This window comes from Polyodon spathula, chromosome 11 (genome assembly GCF_017654505.1).
Source record: "Polyodon spathula isolate WHYD16114869_AA chromosome 11, ASM1765450v1, whole genome shotgun sequence".
Classification (NCBI taxonomy): Eukaryota; Metazoa; Chordata; class Actinopteri; order Acipenseriformes; family Polyodontidae; genus Polyodon; species Polyodon spathula.
Genome location: NC_054544.1, coordinates 16,235,798 through 16,247,962, shown reverse-complemented (window position 1 = coordinate 16,247,962; position 12,165 = coordinate 16,235,798). Strand labels below are relative to the sequence as shown.

Below are 12,165 nucleotides of genomic sequence, written 5' to 3'. Positions count from 1 at the left end.
CTTTTTTAAACTCCTTTACACTTTTTGGCAGAACAGTAAAACCGTTTCCTCACAGGGAGATTCTTAAAAAGCTTTAGCACAGTCACCATTGTTCTTAGATAAAATAAGCATGTACAATAATAAAATTACTGGTAGTACCTTATCCATGTACAGGCACAGCAGCTGTGGACAAACACTACAAACTATGACTAGTTTAGTGCTCTTCCTAGTATCACCATTATAGGAAATACAAAATTAGAAATCTCAGTTGATTTCAAATAATAACAATACAAGTCAGTTAATTTATTTGTTAAATACATCTCTGCAGTATATCACACCCGAGTCATATAGTCATATAGTTCCTAAAGGCTTGGAATAAAGAATAACCTAATTTACTATTTAACATTTTGAATTAAATATGAAAGAACTTTAGTTTCCTACCTTAACCCAGATGAGAAGGCTTTTGAGAGACTACATTTCCAGTAAAGTCTAAGGAAATAAAATAAAAAATAATAAAGGATTCAATATAATTTGTATTATTTTCTCAACTTTTTGCCACTACCATACAAGATGATCAGGTAGCTTTATATAAACTGTCCTATATATAAACTGTCAGGAAAAAATTACTGATCTAGAACAGTTGAAATGAGCAATTCTTGATCACTTGACTTAAAATTTTTTTTACACATTTGAGGAATTGTATTGCCTCTTCTTGGGACATGCATGGAAAGCTATATTCATTTTGTTTGTGTTTCAGGTCACTTGCCCCTATGTAATTGCAGCACAGGCTAAGGTGTTAAAATGGTTTCGATTCCCTCAAATTGACAATGCTTACACCAACTGTTTGGTTTCTAAGAGTATAAATATGTCATTCTAGCCCAATTTTAACTCTTATTATAGCACTAACAAAGATAAATAAAATGCTCTTATTTAACTTCACACTTCAAGGGTGCATTCATCAGTGTGACAAAACATTTGATCCTGCTGCCGTTAATCTTTTTCAATATCCTAAATCAAATAATTTGTCATCACTATTTTCAATGCAGACTATTAAATCCAGATGTCATCAGATGTCTTCTGCCAAAAGGTTTACATACCTGACTAACATAACAAATATACTGACTTTAAAGACGTTGTCTAATATTCCATTAAGAGTGTCTCATGTTGAGCGGCACTTGCTGTTTGGCAAGATAGAGGTAAGCATATTAGTAATCAGATGTCAACCTGCAAGGAGCAAACCTGTTATATTAAATCTTTGATTTATTTTTTAATCGTGAAAAAAAAAAACATACTGATATTTTATGACCCTTATGTCACAATCAGAAGTTATTCTTCTTTGATAACCATTGTTTAAATCTACAGCTGGTGAGGACTCTTAATAAATTGTTGGTTCACTGTAACCAAACTTGTATTTCTACAGTTGGGAGTGGGGTGGTATGTATGTAAGGGTGGGAGTGGAAAGGGGTAGTAGAGAGGGAGAAGGGGGCGGGGGGCGGGGTATCAGAACTGCTAAACTACAAATAACACAGAAAATCAATTGTATTCTTCAGTGATAACTCCTCTACAGTTCATATAGTGAACAAAGGGCGCTCATCATCCCCCTCAATCATGCAGCTTCTCTGCCGCCTGGTCTGGATCTCAGTGACCAATAACGTCATTAATCAGGCCCGCCACATCCCCGGTTCCTTTAATAATGCCGCTGACGCTTTATCTCGCCTGCAGGTCCCAAGGTTTCACAGCCTAGTTCCAGGAGCAGATCCCAACCCGCAGCTGTTGCCTCCGTTCAGCCAGCTAATATTCATCTAAACTCCTCTCTCTGGTCTCCTCCAGTCTGCCCGCTGTTTTATGGAGCGCGCTCTAGCCCCATCTACATGCTCAGCTTACTCTACTGCCTGGTCCTCCTTCTGCGCCCAGAATCAGATCTCTCACTCCAACTTTATTCTTCAACACCTGCTGGCCTTTATCGCATATCTCAGGCTGTCTCGCAACCTCGCTCATTCCTCCATCAGAAACTACCTATCAGGCATTCAGTATCAGTTTCGCCTTCAGTCCATTCCTTCTCTCCCTGTCCTTTCCATACCCGAGGTTCGCCTGACAATCCGAGGCATGGAGAAGAGCCTCTCTCCTTCCTCCACTTCTAGACAGCCTATTTCTTCAGATATTCTTCTTCTCATCTCCACTCTTCGCCGTAGTTGCATCACTCCTTTTGATGACACTGTTATGGAAGCACTATGCTTAGTTGCTTTTTTCGGATTCCTTCGCTGCTCAGAGTTCTCTGTGCCAACATCCGCAAGTTTCTCAGCCTTAGGATTGCGGAGCTCTGACCTCACCCAAATTCCTGGGGGCATTAAGCAACCAGTGAAATATAATTTTCTTTATTATAATTCAGGAACGGTGAATTAAATTGGGTAGATAATGAACTGCAAAAATAACGTATTTTTTAGGAAAATGGTGTTTCAATTTTTTTTTAGTCGCTGTCAGCATAGAAGATTATTTGTCTCGCTCGCTTGTTTGGTGCTCCTGTTGGTGGAGGATGATTGTAAATCTTCACATAGATTTATTGAAAAAAAAAAAACACGAATTGCGGGTGTTGTCGAGTGATGACATTTTGTGTTGGAAAGTTGTCTCGGGGTGCACAGTCAAATATGGGTCAAAGGTCAAGTATAATCTTCTAGACAAATATGCCATTTTGACACTACTGTGGTATTATGCCCTTTTTTTCGAATGGCTCAGGATGCAAATATAGCCTTCATTCAAGTATTACAAAGGGTTTGTAAACAGCAGCAATACAAGTATGCCTGTGGTGATGTAGCAGAATCATTTTCAATATAGAGGGAGAAAGCCCCAGGGAATGCAACAATAACCTTGAATAAAACATGAGCAGTAATGTATGTCCATTAACCCATTTCAAATGAATGCACACTTACTCTTACAGATATTTCATTATTCAACAAATGGAAATATTATAACCTTCCCTTATATTTAAGCGCTTTACATCACTTAACAAGTGCTGCTAGAAATCTGCGTTCTAGATTGCAGTTGAATACAAAATTACAGAGAACTGCCTCTGTCTTGAGTAATAACAGTACTGTACATGTTGAACAGCTTGTCACCTTTTTGTTAAAGTCAGCGGTACTAGAAAAAAGACAGGACTGTAAGTCCTGAAATGTTTGACACATCTTTGTGAAAATCCAAAGCTCCACATTTGAGAATGAAATTACCAGTTTCACTTCAATGCTTGATGCACCAGCATTATTTCCACTAATTCTTTCACTACATTCAACACAGAGGTGATCACTTGGGAACTTGTCAGTAAATGGACGTTTTCCAGATGCAACTGATTCATGTTCATAAACAACCAAGAACGTCATAGGGGAAACCTGAAATACAGCAGGGATACATGTTAACTACTATTAATATGAATACATATTTTCTTTTTAAATATCAATATCGGATTATAAATTTGGCGTTGCAGCCTTGCATGTAAAGAAAGCACACCCATTCATTTTAATGTATTTTTTTTCCTACGTTGTAAGCAGAATCTTAAACTTCTGATTCAAGATGTTGTTTTGCATTTTGAGAAGAGACACATATTAAAAGATGATATTGTTTAAAGATGGGGCTCACATTAAAAATGGTATCCAATTCAGGAAAAATGCACAGGTGGCCCAATACAGGATAGACAAAATCAATTACTGTAAATATACCCAAAGAAGCTGTCTGAATGTGGATCTTTTGCAAGAGTTATGACTTTGTTAGGCTGGACTAATGACGGCGATAACTTCAAGAACATTTTCCTAAATTTCTTTAAACAAAGCATGTAAAACTGTACAGCATACTACTCCACTTACTGTGAATGCAGGTCATGGATTACAGTGACCTCGATTTCTGGGCACTGATTGGTCGAGATGCTAAAGACTATCAAAAAAAATGCATGAGGAACGCTTTGATAAAACCTTGCATGGAAATTAGTTATTAAACTTTTTTCCACACAATATTGTAAACTAAGGTAGTGTTTTCAAATAAACGATTTGTGATTTTTTAAAAAAATAGACAAACAGAAGGAGAGGTGATACATTTTACTGGACTTTCACCCGAAGAAATCGTGTGATTAATCATTGTTTATTTAATCCAATAAAACGTCCACATCTTTTTCTCTTTATCTCCGGACTGATAAGGCTACCATTTCACCTATCAAGCTATAATATATATATATATATATATATATATATATATATATATATATATAGATATATATATATATATATATATATCTGTGTTTAGTGTGTGTGTGTGACGAAATTTGTTTACTCACAATTGTAATTTCAGAAAGCTACAAATGTTATTGTGCATGTCTGCTGTCTTATTTACCGGTAAGGATCACCACATGTTATTGTCACCCTCCAGCTACTGATAAATACTGGCTACACCGTCATTAGCAAATTAACCATTTACCCACACAACTAGAACAGGACATCGCATACTTTTAAATAACACTAAACGTAATCAGTTCAGCTACATGCTACCATTTTTTGTACCTCTTCTCCTATGTGCATACACATTACAAAACAAACATTTCACCTTGTCGAGAACCGTCTCAAAACTATTTCTTTATACATTTAATTGACTCGTTTAAAATGCTACATGTCATTATGACACAACACGTATTTCATCATATGCACTAAGATTGTATAATTACTTTTCACGAGTAATCCAATGCTCCTCACTATTGTATTTTCACTTTTTTCCCCCTGCACAACAGCGGAAACCCCGCCTCCAACTACGAGTTTATTGTCACTTTAAAATAGTGGTTGGCTGTTCCCAGTATCAGCCATTCTGTTTTTCGTCCACTTCCGGTCTATGTAAATTCTTTGAGTGAAACAAAACTACTGAACAACATCGGAGCGGTGCAGCGGCTCTTGGCCTTTCAGTTACTTCGTCAGAGGCTTGTTGGGTTTTTCTAGAAGCCAGACATTTAACTTAAAAGACATTTCTGTAAGTATAATCGGTTATGTTACGCTTGTCTAGTTTAACAACTTTTGTTATTGAGAAGCCTTCTTGGTTTCTGTTAGGAGTGACCTAGATAATCCCAGATGAAAATGATTATTCAACTGGTGGAGACAAATATGACTAGAAGAAAATAAGATCTGGCTTAGTTGATTTCATTATAGAACACCGGTTTTCAACCGCTTTTGTCTGTTAGGTATTTTAGGAATCAAAATAAATTGCAAATAATGTGTAAACACCATTGGACAATAATATCATATTATTGACCTTTTTATTTGTTTATTTTTTTAACTTTGCTAATTTGATGTCAATGAACTGATAATATTTTGCTTACAATTTGTAGAGCTTGGTGATCAGATATTTTTTGTTTTCATGGCATGTACACATTGCACATTTGTTACACTGTAGTCTGTGCAATTGGCGTGAACAGATTCTAATTTTGCGCATGGAATTATTACATCAGTATTGCAATCTACGAGTTTTGGGAGCACTCTCGCCTACAGTTTGAAAATGCACAGTATGTCACGGTTCCCTGGCGCTGTTCCGGTCTGTTTTTTTCTAGGGTACTTTTCGTTTTTATTGAATGTACATAGTGCAATGTACACTAGATATACTGTACTGCAAGGCAGGGATGTACACGTTTAATGAAATCTATGCAATGAGCACAACTCAATCTCGATATAATATAAAATCAAAGACTATAAAGCCACTTTCACGCGATGGTACTAGTGTGTGACCCAACTTGCCTTTCTTAGTTCAACTACTTTAATTTTTTTAATGCAGGGCAGTGCAACTGACCAGACATTCACGATTGCGTCTGTATTGTGATTAATAATCACCAAACCTACTGGCTATTTTTAGAGAACTAGACTGTTTTTCTTTGATACTATAGCTGGTTTGAGTCACACGCTGACCAGTAATGTCGCATACATTAAAGCGACAGTGTTTAAGGCAAAGCAGTGTTAGGTTTTTGCTTGGTGGAGTTTTGCATAGGTGCATGCTATTGGGGGTTTCATAAATATCAGTAAATGTCAGTAGTATTCACCTGGTCTTCAGTTTAACTTTGCCCATATAATGAACCAGTGCTTTCAGAAATATGTACAGCCAAATAACAGTGAGTTGTATAAGACTGTATGTTAAGGGACAAACAGTTTTTTTTTTTTTTTTTTTTTTTTTTTTTTTGTCTTAACTGGGTCTACCACATTCTTTACAGTGTCTGTATTACATTACACAGTGCTACAGTAACAATGTTCTTAGAATGTTTACCTTTTCAACTCTGAAGTAACTTTACAGAATGATAACCCTAAGACACTGTAACTAATGCAAATGTTTACCTGATTAAGGTAACACTAGGTAGTCTAAGACAGTGCTTGATAATTGGGAGCTATGAAACCAGATATTATATCAGTGTTCTAAACTAGATCATTCATAAAGTGTTACATACATCATAGGCTTTAACCAATGCTGTTTACCAGTGAGCCTTGTGGAGTATTCTTTCCAGCACTGCAGTCTGCAGTTTTGCCATTACTTTTTTACTTCTACTGTATACACTCTTGTAACATGTCATTCACCTTGTGGGCTCAAATATGTCGAAGGGTTCAGCTTAGGCCCAGCAAGTGTTAATCATACCAACAGCAAAAAAGAAACGTCCTTGTGTAGGAATGAATGAGCTGGCAGTGATTTACCCCCAACTCCATAGAGGAGAGATTTTATGCACAGTGAGGGAAAAAAATGGAAATTCAGCCCTTGAGTCTTGAAGCGCTACATTTACACAACAAAAACTCTATTCAGTTTGGCTTAAGAGGGGCCAGGAAACTCAGTTAGGCTTTTTTTAATTGAAGCTTTTTTATAGGGTTTAACTTGCACAGTGGAAAACTAAATAATTTGACCCTATGGGGATGGATGACCCTGGGAAGCTCTGAAGAGTGCTTCACTATATAGGTCTAAATGTAGTTGGTACTAATGACAGTAAAAAAAAAAAAAAACAGAAAAACTTTAACGCCACAGTGTCCCAGATTGAAGTTAAATTGTAGACAAACCTAATGAATTCCTGTCATTCACTGTATTCTTCCATAGCTTAATTGCGTTGTTGCAGTCTTCTTTATCGGTTTTGTAGTTTTATATACAATGCAAATTAGCCAAATCATTTGTCAATTGACTAGCTGTTTTAGGTGCATCTCAGAGTGACTAAGTGTTTAAGGATGGTAACAACCTTCTCAAATATGTGAGCTATATATGTATTTTTTTTAAATGTACCCTAAATTATTTATTTCCCCAGGTCAAAATGAACGTGGGTGTTGCACATAGTGAAGTGAACCCCAATACGAGGGTAATGAACAGTCGAGGAATCTGGCTGACGTATGCGCTTGGTGTTGGCATGCTTCATATTGTGTTACTCAGCATTCCTTTCTTCAGTGTTCCAGTTGTGTGGACCTTAACAAACGTTATACACAATTTGGTGAGTAATCAGTTGCTCTGAAACCTTTCATCTTTTTCAAAAGGTGCAACTCCTGATGTGGAAAAGTTGCAGCCAGAGGTTACAGTAAATGAATCAACGATTGTGTCCTACAATTATTTTCAGAACCTCAGAGTTCCAAACATTAAACTTATTAACTGATTGGTCAACCGAACACCCACTTTTAGCTGGAAGTATGCAATCACTGAGTCATGCCTGCCTATAATGCAACCAGAATCCAGTTTAAAAAAGCGTATGGGCAACCTACTGATGTGGTAAGAACGTGTTACACTTTCAATTGAAAGAAAACATTGACAATATTTTTAAAAAGTTGACAGCAGTATCATCTTCTGCAATGGGAATATACAGTATAAGGAAAATGCCAGCGATATTAAAAAGTATCAAGAGCAGTAAAAACAGATGTATTGTACGCAAAGCTGGTGGGATTTTGATAAAGCACTCCTTACGCGGCACGCTGGTAATGTATAAGGCACAATTATTGTACAGCAAATGTATCCAGACACAGATGAGGCAGATTTCAAAGCAAGTACAGGCAATTTTACTAGGAACATAGGACTAGGAATTTTTTTAAGCCGTCTGAATGACTAAGTAAGCTGCACAAATACAGTTTGTTTAAAATAAAGTAAAAGCAAGCACTACCTTCATCCAGGCATTCCTTGATGTTTAAATCTGTGTTTTTGCTACAGTTACAATCGGAACAGTAAGTTCAATTTTAGCAGTTTTCCATTTTATAGTAATATGTTAAAGACTTCAAAACCTTAAAAATATGAGTATTGCGTTACTGTTCGGTGTCCTTGTAGTATTTGTAAGGCTTTGTAGCAGGTTTACACATTTTACTAAAACCACTGAAAACTCATTTTCAGAGTTGCAGTTACGAACAACCTCCATTCCCAAGGTGTTTGTAACTCCGAGGTTCAGCTGTACTAAAAAATTATTCCTAGGTGTCGGTTTACTATATTCTGTAGCTTGGAGCTTTCTCTGCACTCACTTTCCAGAAGGCAAATCACTTTGTTTGCATCCAAATCTTGTTCGTGTTCCCCAAAGATAGTTTTAGCTGCCCTTGAAACTTGAAAGTAATGTTGACCTTGAAGAAGACCAATAGTTCCACCCCTGTTTCTATTGATTGCCACAGTATAAGGGCTTGAATGTCATCTACAAGATCTTTTGTAGCTCAGGATGACAGAAAAACTAGAAGTATGACATTTTCTCCAGGTAATGTTATTGTATACTGGTAAAAAACAGTAGCATAATTTGTGGCTTAGTAGGCTTCACATTATGGGGTAACATTGGCAATCATCAAACAAAGCATTTTTCCCTGGCGCTGTGCATGTTTATTCTGCTGCCTATTTGAAGTTCATACTCTGATGGTTGATATCCTGCTGGGACATGCAACCTCCTGGAGATACATACAGCACTTGAATTCTATTGCCAGCTGTTACTAAAACAAAGGAAGCTTCCTCACTACTTCACACCTCATTGTTATGGAATGTTAACTGCTTTTAAAAATTAAAATCACCCAAAATATACAACGGGAGAAGGGGCAGTAGTTTGTCTGTGGTCAAATACGAAGATAGTCCATGTATTATTGGTATATGTAATACATGGCCCATCACCAAGACATTTTGTAAATAGCAATGGGTTCCAAGTTTTATTTTGTTTTTGTTTTTTTGCTGGGGTGGATGCATTTAAGAATTTATGTCACTGCTAAAGAACAGAACATTGCAGCCTTATGTGCTAAAAAAAATGACATGCATTTTAGGCATTAGTCTTCTCAATTTAAATATACAAAATGAAGGACTTTTTGTTTGTTTTTTAGCACTTGATAAGGCTTTGGTTGGTTTCTTATTTGAGTATTTTCAGAACATCTCTAGATAGCTTGAAGTGTTTGTAGCCCGAGACTAGAAAATTGATTTGGGTAACTTGTGAGCTGGCTTTGTCTAATCGGGGACACGTGCATTTATGTAAGAAAGCGTGAAACACAAACCAGCATAGGTTTTTCCATTTTTTTAGATAGCGAAGATATAGGATAGAAACTGTAATTGACAGTTTTCACAAATAGTTTCTAACATTTAAGCTAATTAAAATGTACAACCTTAACACCGCGACCTATTGCATTAGGCTTGAGGGATTCATAGCCATCAATGGTGCATGTTTCTCTTTTTAATATGTTTTATTTTGTTTTAATCTACAGGGGATGTATGTATTTTTACATGCAGTAAAAGGGACCCCATTTGAAACACCAGATCAGGGTAAAGCCAGATTACTCACACACTGGGAGCAGCTGGATTACGGAGTACAGTTTACTTCTTCACGGAAGTTCTTCACTATCTCACCAATAATATTGTAAGAGTAATTTTTTTTTATCTTATCTTTGCCGTAACAACATACCATTTTTTTTTTTTTATTATGCCATCATGTATTTAATTGCATTCCTATTTTAAAATTTTCATTTTTTTGGTTCTTTTGCTAAACGCAAGCCAATCTCCTATCAGAGGAATGTACTAAAAAAGAAACTATTCTCTTGAACTAACACATGGAAAGCCCTTTGCAAGACTTTTTATTCCAGTTGAGTCTCCAATCTGTTTGTCAGTTAAACCATGCTGGTCAACGGGCTTGTTTTTACTGTGGTCTTGGCTGGTTAAGCAATAACACAACAACTACAACTCTACTAACTCCCTATGAAGGAGGTATTATTCTGATTTAGTTGTCAGTGTATATGGATGTACATTATGACTTGATGATATATAATATATATATATATATATATATATATATATATATATATATATATATATATATATATATATATATATATATATATATATATAATTTATATATATATATGTTTTTGTCTTTATTATTATGTCTTTGTGGTGCATTGGAATATTACCTTCAACTGTTAGTAATTAATACATTGATTATCTAGAGCACTTGAATGAGTGCTAACTAAGACTGGGGACATATGTACAGATGTGCTTCTCATAGATTTTAAAGCCTTGGGTATCATTCCTTTAAATAAAAATGTGAAAAATTATCTGAAGTACAGACCTGCAAGAATAAATGAGCACTTAACATTTTCTTCATTTTGTAATTACATGACATTATTCCTTATTGACAGCACTTTGGAAATTCCCTTTGTCATATTAGAGTACACAGTCTTCCGACGCAATACAATTACACGTGCTGCTGTCACTGTAACAAACTTAAAAAGAATTCACTGCTTTTTCAGATTGATTTGCAGACAGAGGCATTGTACTCATCATATAATTTCAATGAATGGGCTGGCACTTAAAATTGATTAGCAGTGTCTCCAGTTCAAGCAGTAAACCTCTAAGATAATGCTTTGCACTCCTGTTAGCTAATGGCAGTGTCATGTTTTTATGTTTTAGTTTAAATGAAGAGCTATACAGCAATAACAATAGCTGAAATGCAAAATACAGTAGTAATTTATATATATATAAATTACTACTGTATTTTGCATACAGTATATGTATATTTTTTTATTTTTAACACTGTGCTAACACTTTTTTCTTTACTTTCACAGGTATTTTCTGGCAAGCTTCTACACAAAGTATGACCCAGCACACTTTATCATAAATACTGCCTCTCTTTTGAGTGTGCTGATCCCTAAACTGCCACAACTCCATGGAGTCCGGATCTTTGGCATCAACAAATATTAAACTGGGATACCTCAAAGCTGCAGTCTTATGATCAATTCTCCAACAAGCAAATTGCTTTTTACGTGGTGAAATGAATTGGTAATCTGCTGTACTTTGTACCCTGATAGTGTGTACTAATCAGTTTGTACAGTAAGTGTCCAATTGCCACTTTCATTGTTTATATACATTTGGGAAAACCATGTCAGGATTGTGTAAGAGGAGAATGCAAAGTACATTTACTAACATAAATAAACTGTTTAACGTTGGTTTTCTTCAAAGAACTGGGCAGGCCCAGTTCCAGCACTTGAAGCATTTTCAATAAGCTTAGTGAGTAGTTTTGATGCACGTCATTCTGTAAAAAGAATGGCACAACTGAAAGGAGGAGAGTACATAAAGATCCATCATTTATACAGGTGTTCTGGCCAAAAAAATAAGTCAACTGTATTTTTCAGATTAGCTGTACCTGTGATTAAGGGCCTATTCAATTTCAGATGATGTATTTTCCTAATTGAATGTGCTTTATTAGGATGTAACAATGTTTAAACTGTTGAAGAAAAAAAATAACCTTGTTTTGTATGGTGTATCATTGGCAAATTGAATCAACTTGGATATGGGACTGACTCATAATCTGAAAGGATTTTGCTTTTCTATGTAACATCATATGCATCTTGTTAGATAGTATCATAATGTGTACGATTTAAAGGTTTCAATTCAAAAGGCGAAAGTATAAAATGGTAAGGATTTAGTGAGTCTTGCATAAGTATTTAAGTTCATGCAGAGGAACTAGTTTACAGAGACATGTCTACAGTATGATTTATGTACTGAAACGTCATATAGCTGTACTTGTATAGGACATGTTGTGGATAAATGTTTTTTGTTATTGCTGAGACAGCTAGTCTGTCTCGGTCTCTGCTCATCTGTGATTCTTTTTAGCTTTTAAACAAACCATTTACCTTTGACAATAAAAATAATTTGTGTCCTACTATGTGTGCACTTTTCCTTGAGTGGTGAAAGCAATTTCTTTGTTGTATTTGCATGTGTTTT

General features: G+C 35.8%; 1 protein-coding gene across 1 annotated transcript; it reads left to right on the top strand.

The window, feature by feature from the left end:
* Positions 1 to 4,859: 4,859 nt before the first annotated feature.
* Positions 4,860 to 12,103, top strand: ormdl1 (ORMDL sphingolipid biosynthesis regulator 1). The gene is made up of 4 exons (XM_041264854.1): positions 4,860 to 4,974; positions 7,265 to 7,444; positions 9,654 to 9,805; positions 11,007 to 12,103. The coding sequence occupies exons 2-4, from the start codon at positions 7,271 to 7,273 to the stop codon at positions 11,140 to 11,142; spliced, it is 462 nt and encodes a 153-aa protein (XP_041120788.1). The 5' UTR covers positions 4,860 to 4,974; positions 7,265 to 7,270; the 3' UTR covers positions 11,143 to 12,103.
* Positions 12,104 to 12,165: the final 62 nt, after the last annotated feature.

What these genes read in the sequence shown, in the direction of transcription:
- ormdl1 (XM_041264854.1), top strand. Translation starts at nt 7,271, where the DNA reads ATGAACGTGGGTGTTGCACATAGTGAAGTGAACCCCAATACGAGGGTA. An exon ending in CAAACGTTATACACAATTTG is followed by an intron (nt 7,445 to 9,653) that starts GTGAGTAATCAG and finishes TTTAATCTACAG; the next exon opens with GGGATGTATGTATTTTTACA. An exon ending in ACTATCTCACCAATAATATT is followed by an intron (nt 9,806 to 11,006) that starts GTAAGAGTAATT and finishes TTACTTTCACAG; the next exon opens with GTATTTTCTGGCAAGCTTCT.